This window comes from Gigantopelta aegis, chromosome 4 (genome assembly GCF_016097555.1).
Source record: "Gigantopelta aegis isolate Gae_Host chromosome 4, Gae_host_genome, whole genome shotgun sequence".
Taxonomy (NCBI): domain Eukaryota; kingdom Metazoa; phylum Mollusca; class Gastropoda; order Neomphalida; family Peltospiridae; genus Gigantopelta; species Gigantopelta aegis.
Window position 1 is genome coordinate 6,194,664 of NC_054702.1, and position 22,765 is coordinate 6,217,428.

General features: G+C 36.8%; 1 protein-coding gene across 1 annotated transcript; it reads right to left on the minus strand.

The window, feature by feature from the left end:
* Nucleotides 1–672: 672 nt before the first annotated feature.
* LOC121372564 (mitochondrial tRNA methylthiotransferase CDK5RAP1-like) lies at nucleotides 673–22,615 on the minus strand. The gene is made up of 12 exons (XM_041498963.1): nucleotides 22,159–22,615; nucleotides 21,184–21,287; nucleotides 19,945–20,086; nucleotides 16,049–16,177; nucleotides 14,234–14,315; nucleotides 12,203–12,323; nucleotides 10,084–10,326; nucleotides 9,464–9,617; nucleotides 6,007–6,137; nucleotides 5,286–5,435; nucleotides 4,155–4,295; nucleotides 673–1,269 (listed from the first exon to the last, which is right to left on the minus strand). Exons 1-12 carry the CDS (start codon nucleotides 22,577–22,579, stop codon nucleotides 1,153–1,155), a joined length of 1,935 nt encoding a protein of 644 aa, XP_041354897.1. The 5' UTR covers nucleotides 22,580–22,615; the 3' UTR covers nucleotides 673–1,152.
* Nucleotides 22,616–22,765: the final 150 nt, after the last annotated feature.

Consider the following 22,765-nt stretch of genomic DNA (forward strand, 5'->3'; position numbering starts at 1 on the left):
TTGCTAGAAACATTTGGCAACCTTATGTTGTAAGATAAATCGTCTCCAATGGGTACTGGTGTATTATTCTCTACATATATTGTATAAATGCTACTGTTCTTATCTGTGGGATTGATGTGGTGGTATATAGCCTGTAACTCAACTCTAAACAGGTTCTATACTGAGTGTGTAGCCATCAAGAATACACTCTATCAATCTACTCATATTAAAATATTGAGAATAATGAACCCACAAGAGAGTTATTTTACAAGTGGGGTTTTTTTTCAATTGTACATCAAGAGCAAAAGTATTCAAACCCATATTTTTGTTAAATTATGCGACTAACTTTAATTATAAGAAATGCTTCAAATACTTTTCAGTTCAGTAGGAAAAGAAAAAACAATCTGGTACGACTTGTTGAACTCTCAAAAGATGTATCTCACAATGTGAGAAACTGAAAGTATTTTTTGAGTATTTCTACCACCAATGTGTAATAATTCTCAGTAATAAAACCTATTGTAAATGTTTATTAAAATTGATAAATACAACCAGGATTCCCTTTGACCCAATTATTTTAGATTTCCGTTTGGCAGTATGAAGTAAAAAACAAAATCCGTATTTAACTACAGCAAGCATTAGCATGACCAGAAATGCATTGAATATATAAACAAGAAAATGTAAGCCCACTGTAAATATAGTCATTAAAAATCCTTTATTTTAGCCAACAACATATTACAATGGCTACAACTCAGGATAGTTCCATTAAACTAGTATATCACTAAGAAGTGACTGCATTCAATACATGTAGCTGTTCTAATGAACCATAGAGGTGGAACATTTTCTGTAATGAATAGCTCTGTTCTAATGAACCACAGAGATGGAACATTTTCTGTAATGCATAGCTGCTGTTCTAATGAACCATGCAGGGTAGAATTTACTGTATTGCACAACTGTAGTCTATAAAACAACTGCACAGCTGTCAATTTACTGTCTACACCTGTATTACTGCCTGAATAATAAAATGAAAATCTATGAAACGAAAAACCAAACTGGTTAAGCATAAAGCTGCTCTAAAGAAGTGAATACTTGTAGAATGCACTGAACATTGTGTCTGTAGAGTCTACTTGAGGTTACTGCTGCACAATCCGGTGAGAAGCGATGCACACAACAGTTTCACACAGCTGAAGCGACGTCATCAATGTTCACATCTACAATGTCAGCTTGGAAGTTTTGAAGGCTAGTATGGAACAATGGAACTCCTTTTAAAACTTGAGAACTTGCTGAAAGAATCTGAAAAACAATTAGGCACACAAATTGTAAAGAAATTAATTAGCAGATAATAAGTTGTTTCCTTATTATATAGCATGGCAGAAGCAAGTAGACATTGGAGGAGCTTACTGAGATGAATGGTACAAAGCAAAGTTTCTAGGGGTTCGGGGATATGCTCCGCCGTAAAATTGTTAAAACTAGATGTCCTGAAATGCAATTTCCTGCATTCTACAAGGAAAATTCATCTCTGCCTTAAAGGGACATTCCTGAGTTTGCTGCATTGTAAGATGTTTCCGACTAATAAAATATTTCTATGATTCAACTTACGTATTAAATATAGTTTCTTGTTTAGAATATCCGTGTCTGTATATTCAATGTGTTTCTGGTCCTCTTAATATTTGTAAGAAGTCCAAACTGGATTTCGTCTTCAAATAATTTTGTATGTACGAAAAAATATATTTTAGGAAATAAAATGAAATTTAACCTAGTGCAAATATTAGAACAATCAGAAACACGTTTAATATACAGCCACTAATATTTTATGCAGAAAAATACATCTGATATGTAATTACAATCGTTACAAAGTCTCTGTTAGTTGATAACATCTAAAAAATTGCAGCAAACTCAGGAATCTCCCTTTAAGATTTATTACCAATAATATTTTTGATTCAGAATTATTGCAGGCAATAGAGCCCCCCCCCCACCCCGGCCTGTCATGCCTGTTAAATAAATCACACTATTCCATTAAAAGTCAACTGAACTATTGCACTGAAATGTAACTTGCCCTAATCAATTAATATGTTAGTGGGAATATTTCATCAAATATATAAAATGTACCTTTTTAAAAGATCATGACTTTTAGTAACAACCATGTTCCCATCATTTTCTAAATACAATTAACTGTCTCACACATTTCAAATACAGATTCTTTCAGATACAGCTTACGGTTTATAACAGAGTATGACAAATATTTTGAAAAGTCACTAGCCACAGGGCTAGTGGGTTTGTGAAAACCACTAGCCCACCAAGATAAAGCACTAGCCCAAATTCCTGATCAATTATAACTGGATTTTTATATAATTTTTGTAACATTACACATTTAAGAGTAACAGTAAAATAAAACAAACACTTGAATCATGTTGTAAATTTAAGTTTTTTGTCGTGTTGTACGTTTGTTTTTTTGTCAAGTGTGATCCATCGTCATTGTTCCGTTTTCGCTTTTGCCCTCCCCCCGGGGAAAAATAACTGAGCAAACTCATGGTTGATATCTAAACCCACTACCAAAATAATTAAATTTAAATGAGGGTACGACAGTGTGACACATGGTAATAGATGGTTCAGTGTATTCGGTAGTGGGTTATACATTTAGGGCCCTACTATTTATGTCGCCAGGAACGGTGATGTCAATTGCTCAAATACAGGGCATTATCCCGTGTCAGACCGATATCAAAAGAATATAATGGCGACATCTAATCCGTTGTTAATTAATGAACAAAAAAGGTATCATCTTGTATCGGCAGCTGTGACGCATTATCCAGACCGCTACACGTAATAGGCCAAGCTGAGTCATTGGATGTGCGGTTACCATTAAAGTAAATTGTTTTCCTGATTGCCTATAACCACATGTAAGCGAAGTTTTAAATTAGAAAACAATAGGTAAATAAAACAAACACTGAAATTCAAAGCATGACTGGGAGATTGAGATTAACCTGTCGTCGCGATTGGTGATTTCCAAGTTCTTAGCCTAAAACATATGTGCGAGATTAACTACCACGTGACGTGTCCAACCAATCAAAACATGCATGTCATTAGACTTATTTCCTGTGCCAGAAACTTGAAAGGGAAAAGTAAACAATGCATGCTGTAATTGTGGCTATGTAGAGATAGCATGTTACTGCAGTTTGCAGACCTAGTTCAAGTGGATTATTATTATATACTGATCGTGTTGATATTATTCCATGACAAATGTCACAATCAAATTTATTAAACGAAAGTTCAGCCAAGAGAAAAAAAAAACCCCAAAAAACATGATTGAGCGATAAGGAGGGGAGTGGAAACCACTAGCCCTGTGGGCTAGTGGTTTTGCGTTTCTCACTCGCCTGAACTTAAAAACCACTAGCCACAGGCGTCGGGCTAGCGGATTTGTCGAACTCTGTTTATAATAATAATAAAAAAATGTATTGCAAATCTTTTCATGTTTACAAAAACAAACCAAATTGCTGAAATCACAATGTCACATGCAATTCTGATAAAAAAAATTATAAAATAAAACTATTTTTACTGTCACATACAAAAAATACCTTTAAAAAAAACAAAAAAAACTTAACTACAAAATTAAAAGTTTTTTTTTTTCACTGTAACATATTAACAAATAAAAATATTTTCAAGTAGATAAAGCCCCAGACACCATCCCCTGCTCAATAACCCTCATCAATCAGTTTTATTTCAACAGCTATATAATTCTGTAATATAATTTTATGTATTATTATCTGTAAACATATTCTGTGGACATATTTGTAAATAATCCACTCACCTCGACTGCTACAAAGTCCCCAGGTTTAATTTCTCTATAGGCATATTTATAAAGAATCCATTGACCGTGACTGCTACATAGTCCCCAGGTTTAATTTCTCTATAGACATATTTATAAAGAATCCATTCACCCAGGTTTAATTTCTCTATAGGTATATTTATAAAGAATCCACTTACCGTGACCGCTACATAGTCCCCAGGTTTAATTTCTCTATAGACATATTTATAAATAATCCCCAGGTTTAATTTCTCTATAGGCATATTTATAAACAATCCATTCACCCAGGTTTAATTTCTTTATAGGCATATTTATAAACAATCCATTCACTCAGGTTTAATTTCTTTATAGGCATATTTATAGATAATCCACTCACCTTGACTGCTACATAGTCCCCAGGTTTAATTTCTCTGTGTTGGATGGAGTTTGACTGATTTGGCACTGCTTCTTTTGGAAATATCACTCTCACATTGGCGTCATTTTTACCTGCAAGCTCCTCTGCAGAACGTTTACTGACCTAAATATATATAACAAAAGAATAAAGATTCAATCAAAATAAATATATCTCAACAATAAATAAGAATAACTGTAATTGTGTCATCTACAAAATTTATAAAACAAGTTGTCAGTTGTTTGATTCTTAAAATGACAAAGAAAAGAAGAATACAATTTTCACATTTAATAACTATGGTCAGCATCTACTTTGATGTAATTATTTATTATATGAAGGAAGGAAGGAAATGTTTTATTTAATGATGCACTCAACACATTTTATTTACAGTTAAATGGCATCAGACATATGGTTAAGGACCACACAGATATTGAGAGAGGAAACCCGCTGTCACCACTCCATGGGTTACTCTTTTTGATTAGCAGCAAGGGATCTTTTATATGCACCATCCCAGACAGGATAACACATACCACGGCCTTTGATATACTAGTCGTGGTGCATTACTGTATTACTTGAATGTAGGTGTATAGCTTTTTGATGACCACCACATCACTTGTTTCACCACCAAGAGGAATATCATAAGAGGTGTTTAGTCAGATAGAGAATAGCATGTTTATTGTACAATCTTAACATTAGTTCATTTACCACCCACCCTACCCACCTCTCTACATAATCATTAAAAACTGATTTAGGCTAGTGCTTCTTAGTGAGAAATACTAATCTACTACATGTATTTAATTTTTTTTAAAGTTTCAGAGCTTCACTACTGGATAATTATCCACCAATAATTTGTGATGTACCTACTAGTCTAATTTAAAAAATAAAGGAAAACTTTTGTGATGTACCAACTAAACTACTAGTAGTCTAATTTAAACAATAAAGAAAAAACATTTCCCACCAAAAACAGTCATGCCATGAGCAAAATGACTCCACTTGACTTAAGTAATAAACCAGTCTATTAAGGTTTCACAGATAAATTAAATAACCCTCGGATTATGGATGACATTAAAAACCAATATTAATGGATCTCTCAAAGACTACAGTTAACACACATACCCCCTCTACAAGTACCAAGTGTACACTTCCAATCTGATCTTGATGAAGTTTCAGAGACTCCTCTCTAAATGCTGACACGAGTTCAAGATGGCGTCTTGATTTCACCTCATCAGGGACATCATCGTGTAATCGGTGGAAGGCCCGCGTTTTCTAAAAAACCCAGATCAGTCATGTTCCATAAAACTCTTTATCAGGCACTGAATTTGTAGATTTTGGGATTACATCTCATTGAAATACCATTAGACGGGGGGAGGGGTGCAGTATCCCAATGGCTCCAGCAAGGGGGATAGATCCTACAAACCATTACACCGCAGATGAACATACTAGTGAAGCACCTCCAGTTGCTATAATGGTTCACATTAATAATGGCTGTTCTGTGAAGGTACAATTTTGTTACTCTTACACGACATCTGTTTTCAGCTCTGAAAATCTCACTGCACGTTTTACCTGGTGTTCACAGTGCAGAGCTAACAAGGGAACTCTGTTCATTCTTATGTACATGTAGTTTAACATGCCTAGTCTGTTTAACAAATTATTAAACAATCAGTTGGATCTACTAGATGTTTTCCAATATCTGGCTTGCATCACTGCACATATTATGGACTTAATAAGTAAAGGGGAAAGAGGGCAGGTAAAGTAATAAAGGCATTTTAAACTAAGAAAGACACTTTTTCTTAATGCGCCCCACCCCCTCTCCCAATTGCACCCTGATGTGACATACCTCTCTCATGCTGTAAGGGAAACAGAAGGCAAATGTGTATTGGACAGTTCGGATTAGAGACAGTGTGTCATTGTGAGCCTGCTCCGTCTCACCACAAAACCCAGATATAAAGTCACTTGACAAGGCAACATCTGGAAAGAAACAGTTAAACACTAAGTGATTTCTGTAAGGATCTAATGAATAAAGAGTCCTAGTTCAGTTTTCACCCATGTGTGCAATACAAAGACAGACATCAACGTATACAAGCAGAGTCAGTTGTAAGCACTCACTGGAGGAGTGTAAGGTTGATTATTTCTCCTTTCCAACCACATTTAAACTTTATGTTGTTTAGCAATGCCACTAGAGCACATTGATTTATTTATTAATCATTGACTATTGGATGTCAAACTCTTGGCAAATGTTTTACTCATAGTCTTAGAGAAAATGTGCTTAATTTTGTTTCATTAGCAACAAGTAAAAGCTATAATAACTATTCCATCTACATTAAAATCACAATATCTTTTACCAACATATCAGTTTGTTGAATTTAAAAGATATATGCATATGAATACCTGTTGCAAAACAAATGACATATATTGACTTGGAAATGTGTAGCCAGTAAAATGTAGGTTTTACCATCTGAGATTTTACTAGCAATCTAATCAGATTAATTCTTACAATTGCGTTGAATAACATGTAACCAAAGCTCTAACCTGGAATAACGTCTCTGATGTGATGGACCAGATCTAGATATGTGACTAAAGCTATAACCTGGAATAACGTCTCTGATGTCATCGACCAGATCTAGATATGTGACTAAAGCTCTAACCTGGAATAACTCATCTGATGTGATGGACCAGATCCAGATATGTGACTAAAGCTCCAACCTGGAATAACGTCTCAGATGTCATGGACCTAAGTATGCCACTAAAGCTCTAACCTGGAATAACGTCTCTGATGTGATGGACCAGATCTAGATATGTGACTAAAGCTCCAACCTGGAATAACGTCTCAGATGTGATGGACCAGATCCAGATATGTGACTAAAGCTCCAACCTGGAATAACATCTCAGATGTGATGGATTAGATCTAGATATACCACTAAAGCTCTAACCTGGAATAACGTCTCTGATGTGATGGACCAGATCCAGATATGTGACTAAAGCTCCAACCTGGAATAACGTCTCAGATGTGATGGACCTAAGTATGCCACTAAAGCTCTAACCTGGAATAACGTCTCTGATGTGATGGACCAGATCTAGATATGTGACTAAAGCTCCAACCTGGAATAACGTCTCAGATGTGATGGACCTAAGTATGCCACTAAAGCTCTAACCTGGAATAACGTCTCTGATGTGATGGACCAGATCTAGATATGTGACTAAAGCTCCAACCTGGAATAACGTCTCAGATGTGATGGACCAGATCCAGATATGTGACTAAAGCTACAACCTGGAATAACATCTCAGATGTGATGGATTAGATCTAGATATGCCACTAAAGCTCTAACCTGGAATAACGTCTCTGATGTGATGGACCAGATCTAGATATGCGACTAAAGCTCTAACCTGGAATAATGTCTCTGATATCATGGACCAGATCTAGATATGTGACTAAAGCTCTAACCTGGAATAACGTCTCAGATGTGATGGACCTAAGTATGCCACTAAAGCTCTAACCTGGAATAGCGTCTCTGATGTGATGGACCAGATCTAGATATTCAAATAAAGCTCTAACCTGGAATAACGTCTCTGATATCATGGATCAGATCTAGATATGTGACTAAAGCTCTAACCTGGAATAACGTCTCAGATGTGATGGGCCAGATCTAAGTATGCCACTAAAGCTCTAACCTGGAATATCATCTCTGATGTGATGGACCAGATCTAGATATGTGACTAAAGCTCTAACCTGGAATAACGTCTCTGATGTGATGGACCAGATCTAGATATGTGACTAAAGCTCTAACCTGGAATAACGTCTCGGATGTGATGGACCAGATCTAGATATGCAAGTAAAGCTCTAACCTGGAATAACGTCTCTGATGTGATGGACCAGATCTAGATATGCCACTAAAGCTCTAACCTGGAATAACGTCTCTGATGTGATGGACCAGACCTAAGTATGCTACTAAAGCTCTAACCTGGAATAACGTCTCAGATGTGATGGGCCAGATCTAAGTATGCCACTAAAGCTCTAACCTGGAATAACATCTCTGATGTGATGGACCAGATCTAGATATGTGACTAAAGCTCTAACCTGGAATAACGTCTCTGATGTGATGGACCAGATCTAAGTATGCCACTAAAGCTCTAACCTGGAATAACGTCTCTGATGTGATGGACCAGATCTAGATATTCGACTAAAGCTCTAACCTGGAATAACATCTCTGATGTGATGGACCAGATCTAGATCTAGATATGTGACTAAAGCTGTAACCTGGAATAACGTCTCAGATGTGATGGGCCAGATCTAAGTATGCCACTAAAGCTCTAACCTGGAATAACGTCTCTGATGTGATGGACCAGATCTAGATATGCCACTAAAGCTCTAACCTGGAATAACATCTCTGATGTGATGGACCAGATCTAGATATGCCACTAAAGCTCTAACCTGGAATAACGTCTCTGATGTGATGGACCAGATCTAAGTATGCTACAAAACCTCTAACCTGGAATAACGTCTCAGATGTGATGGGCCAGATCTAAGTATGCCACAAGAGCTCTAACCTGGAATAACATCTCTGATGTGATGGACCAGATCTAGATATGCGACTAAAGCTCTAACCTGGAATAACGTCTCTGATGTGATGGACCAGATCTAGATATGTGACTAAAGCTCTAACCTGGAATAACATCTCTGATGTCATGGACCAGATCTAGATATTCGACTAAAGCTCTAACCTGGAATAACGTCTCTGATGTGATGGACCAGATCTAGATATTCGACTAAAGCTCTAACATGGAATAACGTCTCTGATGTCATGGACCAGATCTAGATATGTGACTAAAGCTCTAACCTGGAATAACGTTTCAGATGTGATGGATCAGATCTAGATATGCCACTAAAGCTCTAACCTGGAATAACGTCTCTGATGTGATGGACCAGATCTAGATATGCGACTAAAGCTCTAACCTGGAATAACGTCTCTGATATCATGGACCAGATCTAGATATGTGACTAAAGCTCTAACCTGGAATAACGTCTCAGATGTGATGGACCTAAGTATGCCACTAAAGCTCTAACCTGGAATAACGTCTCTGATGTGATGGACCAGATCTAGATATTGAACTAAAGCTCTAACCTGGAATAACGTCTCTGATGTGATGGACCAGATCTAGATATGTGACTAAAACTCTAACCTGGAATAACGTCTCTGATATGATGGACCAGATCTAGATATGCCACTAAAGCTCTAACCTGGAATAACATCTCTGATGTGATGGACCAGATCTAGATATGTGACTAAAGCTCTAACCTGGAATAACGTCTCTGATGTGATGGACCAGATTTAGATAGGCTTCTCGGGTGTACCCTCGTCTCATCGCAGTCAACACGGCGTTGTTTCCACTCTGTGCTGGAAGGTGTAAATTGTTACAGATATTCCTCCGATCACCAATAACTGATAACACCTACAAAACATGAAGTGTGTATTAATTCAGATCATTTCTACATACAAGTTAACTCAAATAGCTTAAAGATTCTATTTACTGTAGTTTATTTACAATACTAAAAAGACAAAATGTTAAATTTATTGATTTGATGTGATGTCGTTCATGGTTCACCCATTTATAGCAAAATTAGCCAGTGCATAAACTGGAATAAATTAATTAATTTGCAAACTTTTTAAGCAAAACATTCAATAAATTGTTAAAACAATATCCATATTCCAGTGTGAATATTTCTATGATGAGCATTGAAGGAAAGGAATGTAGACTGAAAGACACCTCAGCTTCACAATACCTGAAACACTACATTTAAAATACTGAGAACATGTGTAAGATTGAGAACATTGAGGGTAATCGATCCTGCAACATATCACACCACATTCCGCCCCTTCTTGCAGGGAGACAGTTATTATCATGTGTATAAACTAACGTCATCTGGAAAATCTTTCGGGTGAGGTGATGTGAACCGGATCCTCATCTCAGGGTTGATCTGTGAGACTCTGTCGAGCAGGTCACTGAATCGCCGTCCTCCCAGTTTAGGTTTATACACGGTAGAAAAACCAGCACTCATTGACGGAGACACAGCGTTCAATCCACCAATGGGAGAGCTCATTTCTGATTTATCTTGGTAACTGTTCACATTCTGACCCAGCAGTGTTACCTCCTTAACACCCTGTTGGAACACAAATGTATAGTCTCAGTTACATTAATCACAATCTACAGGCTTCTGAGAATTGAAAACGGCAGGAAAAACAGAAGTAACAGGTAGCCCATTTAAGTTTTGCATATCCCGTCATGACCATGTAAAGATTTTGTTTGTTTGTTTGTTTGACGACACCACTAGAACACATTGATTTATTAATTATCAGCTATTGGATGTCAAACATTTGGTAATTCTGGCTCGTATAGTCAATAGAGGAAACCTGCTACATTTTTCTAATGCAGCAAGGAATCTTTTATATGCACCATCCCACAGACAGGATAGCACATATCACGGCCTTTGATATATCAGTCATGGTGCACTGGCTAGAACGTGAAATAGCCCAATAGGCCCACCGACAGGGATCGATCCCAAACCAACCGTGCATCAAACGAGCACTTTACCACTGGGTTACATCACGCCCGACCATATAAAGATGCCCTAAATTTAATATGTGAACAAAAAATAGGTTACACAAACTAAATTGTCACATGAACGAAACTATTGTTGTCGCTGTTTTCAGAGGCCCATTCTATTTGTGCAAGTCACCTGTACTGAGATTATAAATGACCACATATGACAAGTATGTACATTTTCAAACAGCAAAAAAAAAGAAAAAAGGGGGGGGGGGGGCATTAAAGACACTGACACCCGTTATTATTATTAGGCAGTAAAAATTTTATTAGGCAGTAAAAAATGGGTTTCAATCTTTTTAATAATTAAAGCCACACACCCTAGTTCCATCCAGCGAAAATAAATTATAATTTGGTTAATCTACAAACCTGTACCACACTTAGATCACGTTTTTATCAAATGGAGTGAAAAAGCAGGTTTTATATCGATAAATACCATGGGAATCCCCATGTCCCAATTGCTTGAAATAATTTTGAAAGTTAGTATTCTGATGTCACCGGTAAAAGCACAACAATGCCTACGTCACAACAAATTTCACAGACTTGGGGTGCGTTCGTTTCACCTCTCCTGGACATGTTCCAACTGTTCTGTCCTGGTTGTATCCCCTCTCCAGATATCGTAAGACTTAGCAAAATTATTGGTTTTAAGGGTTTGTAACGTTTTGTATTGAGACACTTACTTGTCTGAACTTTATTGTTACTGAAAATGTTCACGAACTGTGAAGAAAAATCTCACAAATGAACAACAACAAATCGGATGTTATTGCGCGAACCGTGCACGACAAAACAAACCGAACCAAAATGATAACGGTCACGTGATATACCAACGTCTGTGACATTAAAAATAGATTGGACCTCGCTTGCTTAACGGTTTTTTCTCGACAACACGTTTTGTGAACAAATGCAAAAAATGCATTTCGTGGTTTTACAAACATCAGGATTACCAAAAAGCACTTCAGGTGAATGGAAATGTGTATTCTAAATAATAAAATGTAAGTAAAGTGCAATTTTATTTGTGAAAAATGGGGTTTAATAGCGAAAAACAACGCCGTAATGGTTAACAAATAAACGTAACTAGGGTGTGTCCCTTTAATTTCACATTACTTACAACTGCTTGTTGAAATATATAATTCTGGCAAATTTCTACACAATGTGTTAATCCAATTTTAAAAATAACTGAGAGCACGAATAAATTTTAAAAACATGAAAGAATAATTTATTTTAGCAGACATTTTATCAACACAATAACATTGGGGGGGTTGAAGTGAGGACAGGCTATTCATATTTACAAATACGACTTAACTGCAACATTTGACTAGTTCTTTTTTACTAGCCGTTGGTCATGGCAATAGTAGCTATTTACCAGCCCAATATTGAATATCACTATCTAGAAGCCCTGAATAATGATGACACAATATTCAGCATGATCACTGTACCTGGTCAGACAGGTATTTCACTTCCTGTAGGATAGATTCCATTGGTCGACTTCGTTCGCGACCCCGCGTGAAGGGAACAATACAGTATGTACAAAGATTGTCACAGCCTCGCATTATTGACCTGTAGACGAGAGAAAACTTTATGAAAGCTAGCTGCAACAAATAAAATACTTACTGAATACACCCCTCAAAATTCAGGTCATCTTGCAATGGTAATTTAGTCAGATAATAACCAACTAACCGATAATACTAGTAATAAAAATGTTGTTGCAAGTAAATTTAGCAACAGCCTTTTATGGCAGGACTTGTGAATGCTGTAATGAATTTCAAGGGTTGCGAAAACAATGCGTAACACACATAAATACAGGGTCTCTAATGCACTGAGGATATTTTATGTTTTAAATTTGGTCGATATGATTTATATGTCATCAATTCAAGTCTGCAATCATATCACACAAGCTGCAATTCTGTGACAAGTGTAATTAATATGAAATCCACAAAAACCACATAAGCTGCAATGTACTCCTATTGATAACAGCCATCTACATTGCGACTAATTTTCTTCATTTGGCGACTAAAACATTTCATATTATCTATATAAAAAATACAAGTATAGGCCAGTGTTCTCGCTGCTGCATTTTGCCGCCCTCCTTTCACATTTTGCCGCCCTCCTTTCACATTCTGCTGCCCTCCTTTATTTTTCTGCGCCCCTCTTTATTTTCCCCGCAGCCTGCAATATTTTACAACAACTCACTCCGATATTTTCAAATGCACACTTTTTTCCACATAAAATAAATGATCAGTCTGCACACATCAAAGGAAACAAGTCACGTTGTATATAAGAAAAAGAAACTTGATGAAAAACTTCAGTTGCCGTAACATAATTTAACAGTATTTTTAACAGCCTCTATTTTGTCCCATACCTGTATCCATTTGTATGTTTGACACACACAATAAAAGTTATATTTTATTTCAGCAATGAAAACGTTTTATTTGTTATCGATTCGGCAATCTCTGCCTGAAAAACCACTTATTTGGCCCCAAATTTGTCACGTGATCAGAGCAGTCTTTTGTTTCCACTAACTATCATCTGATATTTTTCCTGAATTGCAGATTTAATTGGCTGTAACTAATGATTTTCACTTCTGTCATTTCTGTCATTCCTGTCATTCTGTTTATTCAGCAATTCTTTATAAAATATTATAAAATTTTCATTTTTGGAGGGATATCACCACTTATAAAAATAATGGAAGTGGTAGTGTTCATCATTAAAATCATTTATCTTGGGTGTCAAATAATATATACACCGCCTTTACAAAAACAAAACTACTGTTTTACATATATCTTGAAATCTTTATTAAAATAATGATATGAAAACTTTGATCGGTTTAGCAAAATTGAAATTGCCCGTGAATGTCAGACCGATAACATCTCCCCTTCAATTACAAGATGAGTCTGCTTGTATTTCATATTAACCTTTTTGTACCAAATACTGAGAGGCAAAATAAGGAGTGTGTCTTTCCACAAAGTCGATCAACACACAGCAATATATGGTAACCAAGCTTTCCTTATCTCTCTGGGGGTTGTTTTGGGTAGTGTGTGGTGCCGCGTCGCCGCCCTCCTTTAATTTTTACCCAGCGAGAACACTGTAGGCACATCTGGCTCTTAGGTGGAAAAGTTGATGTTGAGGACTGAATAAAACAGCAAATTATCTATTAATGTGTACTACCCAGTCCACAGAAAAATTGTCTTGCTATTTTTAGTAGGACACCACACATTTCAAATTCAATGGTAGTTGGTACACTGACACTAGTTCAAATAAAATTATAGCAATTTACTGGTCATATGAACTAATATTTTATCATAACAAACACTGTCACAATTATGACCAATGGCAGAACTTCTGGTATTAACTGCTCTATCAAAGTTAGGTGCACCTCGAACTTTGACCCAGGCGGATGTTATTTGGTTTAGTACTACACTACATGTAGATATGATATAATGTATACAGTGTGTATCACTTGTACTTACACAAAAGCTGAAGACGTTTCTGGGTTCATTCTGACAGGAATAATATCTGCATACGTTTCATCCAGTGAAAGCAAAACATTTACTGCAAAGAAAAACACACAGTGACTGAAACTAACATTTAATTACATTTAGAGGATAAATATGTTGTATTTGACCATTTGCAGACGTTTATGCTGATTTTACTGTTGCAAAATTAGTTTTACCGGAAATGTGAAGTGAAGATGATAAAAGAGATCTGCAACATAAATCATGCACTTAATTTAATATGCGGGGGGAAAAAAGGTTACGCAAAATAACAATTTGTGTGAGTGCAAACAAAATAACAATTTGTGTGAGTGCAAACAAAATAACAATTTGTGTGAGTGCAAACAAAATAACAATGTGTGTGAGTGCAAACAAAATAACAATTTGTGTGAGTGCAAACAAAATAACAATGTGTGTGAGTGCAAACAAAATAACAATTTGTGTGAGTGCAAACAAAATAACAATTTGTGTGAGTGCAAACAAAATAACAATTTGTGTGAGTGCAAACAAAATAACAATTTGTGTGAGTGCAAACAAAATAACAATTTGTGTGAGTGCAAACAAAATAACAATTTGTGTGAGTGCAAACAAAATAACAATGTGTGTGAGTGCAACAAAATAACAATTTGTGTGAGTGCAAACAAAATAACAATTTGTGTGAGTGCAAACAAAATAACAATTTGTGTGAGTGCAAACAAAATAACAATGTGTGTGAGTGCAAACAAAATAACAATTTGTGTGAGTGCAAACAAAATAACAATTTGTGTGAGTGCAAACAAAATAACAATTTGTGTGAGTGCAAACAAAATAACAATTTGTGTGAGTGCAAACAAAATAACAATTTGTGTGAGTGCAAACAAAATAACAATTTGTGTGAGTGCAAACAAAATAACAATTTGTGTGAGTGCAAACAAAATAACAATTTGTGTGAGTGCAAACAAAATAACAATTTGTGTGAGTGCAAACAAAATAACAATTTGTGTGAGTGCAAACAAAATTATCATTCTCGTAATTTTTTGAGACCTGGAGGAAACATTTTGTTTTTAAAATTTTGATTTACAGTTGCTAATCAAGGATTATGCAGCGACATCTGAAACCTGCATAGTGAATGAATGAACAAATGTTGAACGACACCCCAGCACAAAAATACATCGGCTATTGGGTGTAAAACAATGGTAAACAAAAAAATGCATGAATTCGATGATCAACATCAGTATAAAATTAAAAACAATGTAAAAAGTATGAATATCATTAGTATATTAAAGGGACATTCCCAAAGTTTGCTGCATGGTAAGACGTTTCCGACTACTAAAATATTTCTACGATTAAACTTACATATTAAATATATTTTCTTGTTTAGAATATCAGTGTCTGTATATTCAATGTGTTTCTGGTCGTCTTAATATTTGTAAGAAGCCCAAACTGGATTTTGTTTTCAAATAATTTCGTACGTACGAAAAAATCTTTTTTAGAAAATAAAATGAAACAAATATTAGAACGATCAGAAACATGTTTCATATACAGCCACTAATAGTTTATGCAGAAAAATATATCTGATATGTAATTACAGTCGTCAAAAAAGTCTCTGTTAGTCAATAACATCTTAAAAATTGCAGCAAACTCAGGAATGTCCCTTTAAAATGTATATGAATATCACAGATAACTATATTAAAGTTTTAAAATGAGGTGAGGGTAAAACTGAAATGATTCCATCACATTTTGTCTTCCAAATATATCGTGCATAGCGAAATGTGAAATGATGAGCACTGAACATGATGTTGTAAGACGAACCTGCAGCTTGGTCGTGTTGAGTGACGGCCAGAAGTCTGGGCAGATCCCGATACGCATCTGGTCCACACACCACATCCACAAGCTTCTCCCTCTCTACTATCTTCGTTTTCAACCGCTCAGCCATACACCCTGCAAGTCATAATAAATGATAACCGCTCAGCCATACACCCTGCAAGTCATAATAAACATGATAAACGCTCAGCCATACACCCTGCAAGTCACAATAAACATGATAACCGCTCAGCCATACACCCTGCAAGTCATAATAAACATGATAACCGCTCAGCCATACACCCTGCAAGTCATAATAAACATGATAACCGCTCAGCCATACACCCTGCAAGTCATAATAAACATGATAACCGCTCAGCCATACACCCTGAAAGTCATAATAAACATAACAGCTCAGCCATACACCCTGAAAGTCATAATAAACATGATAACCACTCAGCCATACACCCTGCAAGTCATAATAAACATGATAAACGCTCAGCCATACACCCTGCAAGTCACAATAAACATGATAACCGCTCAGCCATACACCCTGCAAGTCACAATAAACATGATAACCGCTCAGCCATACACCCTGCAAGTCATAATAAACATGATAACCGCTCAGCCATACACCCTGCAAGTCATAATAAACATGATAACCGCTCAGCCATACACCCTGCAAGTCATAATAAACATGATAACTGCTCAGCCATACACCCTGAAAGTCATAATAAACATAACAGCTCAGCCATACACCCTGAAAGTCATAATAAACATGATAACCACTCAGCCATACACCCTGCAAGTCATAACAAACATGATAACAGCTCAGCCATACACCCTGAAAGTCATAACAAACATGGTAACAACTCAGCCATACACCCTGCAAGTCATAATAAACATAACCGCTCAGCCATACACCCTGAAAGTCATAATAAACATAACAGCTCAGCCATACACCCTGAAAGTCATAATAAACATGACAACCGCTCAGCCATACACTCTGCAAGTCACAATAAACATGATAACCGCTCAGCCATACACCCTGCAAGTCATAATAAACATGATAACCGCTCAGCCATAAACCCTGCAAGTCATAATAAACATGATAACAGCTCAGCCATACACCCTGAAAGTCTAATAAACATGATAACCGCTCAGCCATACACCCTGCAAGTCATAATAAACATGATAACCGCTCAGCCATACACCCTGCAAGTCATAATAAACATGATAACAGCTCAGCCATACACCCTGAAAGTCATAATAAACATCATAACAGCTCAGCCATACACTCTGCAAGTCACAATAAACATGATAACCGCTCAGCCATACACTCTGCAAGTCACAATAAACATGATAATCGCTCAGCCATACACCCTGCAAGTCATAACAAACATGATAAACATAACGCTCAGCCATACACCCTGAAAGTCATAATAAACATGATAACCGCTCAGCCATACACCCTACAAGTCATAACAAACATAACAGCTTAGCCATACACCCTGAAAGTCATAATAAACATAATAACAGCTCAGCCATACACCCTGCAAGTCACAATAAACATCATCACATTAGCCTTAGGGCTGGAGTGTTTAAACAAGAGTCAAAAGTTCCAAATGACTGTGATCTTGCCTTGGGAGTCAGATTCACGAGCATGGTAGATGTGGTTTGGAAAGACTATTACTTGCTGAACACTCATACCAAATAGGAAAGCCATCCTTTAAAACATTATGAGTAACTAAGCAATTAAAAGCATGATTGGTCTTCTAATAGTTCGATTTCCAAATGGAGAGGCCTGAAAATGTGTGTTCCCCTTTTTTTCCCATTTGGATGCCCTTTTTATGAGTTGGTCTATGTGCAATTTTTTTTTTTTTTTTTAGATACTTCCTGGATCGGTCCCTGGTATGTTCTAGCAAGTAAGTACAGTCGAACCTCATTAATCCGGACCCCGATTATCAGGAAACCCCACTTTCCGGACAGATGAGCGACAAAACAAAATGGCTACTTTGCAAATTTATTCATTAGTCTGGATATTCAGTTACTGTTGCCATCTGGTTGGGGCATAAAGATCAAACTTTTAAGGTTTTGACACCATTTTCTAACTGTCATTATGGAAAACCAACCAAAGAAAAGAAAACGTCATGAGATTACAGCCTGCGAAAAGAGATAAATATGTCAATACAAAGTTAAAAATCCAAAAGCTAGTCTTGATATGATGGCAAAGCATTTCAGTAACACTTTTGGTCATGACATCAGGAAGTCAACTATTGGCGACATTGTGAAAAATAAAGAAAAATGGTTTTAAAGCATTGCCAAAGATGAATCCGCACTGTCATGAGCCCGCCACGCCAGGAACCAGAAACTAGAAGAGGCAAAGTACCTATGGCTGAGCGATATGTCTGGTAGAAATGCAGCAAAAGAATTTGGTGCTAAACTGAACATAACAGATTTCGCATACTCCCGTGGGTGGTTGTCATGGTTCAAGTCCTGACACAACGTCACCAAACGCGTGTACGAGGGGGAAGCAGCAAGTGCCGACAACACTGCTGTAATTAGAGGCAGAGAAGAGCTGAAGAAGGTGTTGAAGAACTACGAGCGGGAAGATATCTTCAACATGGATGAAACTGGACGTTTTTTAAACTGGGTCCAAATTACACCTTAGCATCAAAGCCAGTGAAAGGGGTTAAACGGTCAAAGGAGAGAATAACAGTTGCATTGTGTGCAAATGCTACCGGGAAAATAAAAATTAAGCCTTTCATAATTGCCAAAGTTCGGAGACCATGTTGTTTTGGAACCGATTTCAACCCAGAGGTGTATGTTCGGTAGAGACACAAGAAGAAGGCGTGGATGACATCTGAACTGTTCTGTGATTGATGGAGAGCTTTTGATAGGCAGATGAAGTCATGAGGTCGCCATGTTATTCTGCTTGTCGACAATGCCGCTAGCCATGGTTTAAGCATGTGCGGTTAACCAACGTAAAAGTCCATTTCTTGCCACCAAACACCACAGCACATATTCAACCAATGGTTGGAGGAGTCATAAGGACATTCAAGGCATATTACAGGAGGTATTTGGTCTGGCTTTACCTGAAGTGTGTCGAAGAGAACGAACCTCAAGTCGTCAGTATACAACAAGCGTTGACATTTGTGAAACAAGCGTGGGGTGAGGTGAAACCATCAACCTTCAGCCACTGCTACAGTAATGTTGACATCCTGCCTACAAGTGAAACCGTCGACAACGACGAAGACGACATAGTCCTTTCAGAGTTATGCAACTTGCTGAAATCTTACCAAGTAGCAGATGAAAATGGAGAAACTTCTGTTCTGACCACTGAACAGTATGTGGACGCTGACAGCCATGAAGAAATCGGTGAGTCTTTGATAGACAGTGACATTTTGAACATAGTTGTTGGAGATCAATCAAAACTTGATGAAACCAGCGATGATGACGACATCGAACCAACACCACTACCAACCCCATCGGCAAAGGAAGCAAAAACTCACATTGATTCGCTTGTCAGCTATTTTGAGACCGTTGGTGATGAAAACAATCTCGAACTTGTTCTTAAAATGCAAAGCTCTTTTACGTCAAACTGTGCTATCAGACAATGCCGTATTTAAGATTACTTTGTGAAATATTGACCGAGGTTAATATTGACCGAGGTTTGTGCAGTGTGCATGTGATATTGAAGGTTAAACAAATAAATGATTGTATTTCATGTTTGTTTTTGTTTTTATTGCGGTTTTCGTTTTTGTAATCAAAGGGAGACTACTCTGAACATGATTCAGTAGTCCAGAAATTTGTTTATCCGGTCAATTTGTGGGAAAACCATTCTGTCCGGATTAACAAGGTTCGACTGTACTATAATTCACATGATAATGTTAAATATTACACACCTAAGATTCCAATTCTAAGCTGAGGTTTTGACTTTTCTCTCTGTCGTCTTCTTTTCAAGTTTTTGAAATATTCCAACCTCTTCCATATTTTCTCTTCAGCTCCTTCACGAATTGCACAGGTCATCACTAAAATAACATCAGCCTAAAATTTAAAAAACCCCGATCTATCAAGGCTATCTCAAGTAAATTAGATAATCTGTGAAAGTAAGTATTCGATATTCCAAGTATCCAGCATTTGAAATTTATGCCAGCAATCAGCAATTTTCATATAAAAGTTGATGTAAAATTGATTAATATCAGTATTTAGTATGTAAATGTAGCTCATTGAAGGCATTTAAAATACAAATTTTATGCTGGATATTTTAACTGGTTTTTGTTTTGTTTAACAACACCACTAGAACACACTGATTTACTAATCATCGGCTATTGGAAGTCAAACATTTGGTAATTTTGACATATTGTCTTAAAGAGGAAACCTGCTACATTTTTCCATTAGTAGCAAGAGATCTTTTATATGCACCATCCCACAGACAGGATAACACATACTGCAGCCTTTGATATAAGTCGTGGGCAACTGGCTGGAACGAGAAATAGCCCAATAGGCCCACCGATGGGGATCGATCCCAGACCGACCGCGCAGCAAGCGAGAGCTTTACCACTGAGCTACGTCCCACCCCTATTTTAAATGATGTAAAGTACTTTTGTCTCAGTGTTTTTCTTAAATCAATTTTCAGAATTTCTAGAGTTGAATACTAATAGACACATGTATGTATATAAATTTATAAGACACTGAACTGTGATAATAAATACAGTGTTATTAGTTTTAAACACATAGGCCAATATAGTTTGAACACAAGTACATGTATCTAACTTGTATCTAAAAAGGAAAGGAAAATGTTTTATTTAACGATGCACTCAACATACGGTTAAGGCATAAGGTTAAGGACCACACAGATATATAGAGAGGAAACCCGCTGTCGCCACTTCATGGACAACTCTTTTCGATTAGCAGCAAGGGATCTTTTATATGCACCATCCCACAGACAGGATAGTACATACCACAGCCTTTGTTACACCAGTTGTGGAGCACTGGCTGGAACGAGAACTAGCCCAATGGGGCCACCTACGGGGATCGATCCTAAACCGACCGTGCATCAAGCGAGCGCTTTACCACTGGGCTATGTCCCGCCCCTTACATGTATCTGATCATTGGTTTATCACTAGTCATGTGACAGGTACCTCTTTGACATCATCAATCTTGGTGAAGTCCTTCTTCTGCAAGACTGACCAAACAATCTCCGCATCACTGAAGTTCATCTGACATCCATACGTTTGGAAATATACTGAAATATTAACACAATCTGATTGAAATTTACCTACACAATAAAACAAATAAAGGGCATTGGTGGAAGTTCACACATGTATACCAACAAACAAAATTACATTCAGCTAAAGTTTGCTAACTTGTTTACAGTGCAAATAAAAGAAAATAATATTTATTACATGTAATTTAATATGATGATACACTATGGTCATTTGATGTTACTGTGATGTCCACCAGACTGAAAGTTAAAGTTTTTCTTTAATGACACCACTAGAGCACATTGATTTATTAATCATCAGCTATTAGGTGTTAAACATTTGGTAATTTTTATCGTGGTGCACTGGCTGGAACAAAAAATAGCCAAATGTGTACACCAACGAAGATCGATCCTAGACCGACCATACATCAGGCAAGTGCATTACCAATGGGCTATGTCCCACCACTAGATTGTGAAAGTTTAAAAGTTTGTTTTGTTTAACACCACCACTAGAGCAGCTTGATTAAATAATCATCGGCTATTGGATGTCAAACATTGGCAATTTTGACACATCAGAGGAAACTCACTACATTTTTCCATTAGCAGCAAAGGATCTTTTATATGCACTTTCTCACAGGAAAGCACATACCACGTCCATAGACCAGTTGTGGTGCACTGGTTGGTACAAGAAAAACCCAATCAGTTGAATGGATCCTCTTAGGTGGTTTGATCCTGTGATGCAAGCACTTCAAGTGAGAACTCAATTGACAGCTAAATCCTGCCCCTTAATTGGATATAAGCATGAAAATAAGTATGAATGAATGAACGAATGTTTAACAACACCCCGAGCACAAAAATACACATCGGCTATTGGGTGTGAAAAATGAGGAACTCTTGCCAAGTTAACAATCACCTTTCCTTCCATATCCACTGGTGGATTCAGCTGATAAATATGGCACATACTGCTCACTTTCTCTTGCAACTGAACCATTTCGCAGTCTGCTGTTAGCAATAAAATGTTCTAATGGTGGACCAGATGTAATGTGGTCATGCTTTTTAAGTTTTTCTAATTTACCAATGCTAGTTCCTTCTGGTGTTTCAACACTATTTCTACCAAATGACGAAAAAAAAATATTTCTACTTGGCATTGGTTGCTCATGCCAGCCCTGGGCCTGGCTACCAATGTTACCAAACTTTAATGCTTCTTTTTGAGTTTTAAATCTGGGGCTAACATTATTGCAGTAGTTTTTCCTCAATAAAGAACAGCACGAAAGTGGTCTTAAATTCAGGGACATGTTGAGCAACATGGAATGAGAGACTGCAAGTGTGCTCATGTCTATTTTTTCATGAAAAAACACCAAATCTCACTGTCGAACGTGCAAACTGCATTGATGAACGAAATAACGTAACTGATTATTTTATGGTTTTGGAACATAAAAAATAAAGAAAATATGAAACACTGAAAAACGATATATCAAAAATAAATTTAAAAAATAAAATATTGATTAACACTTTAATAT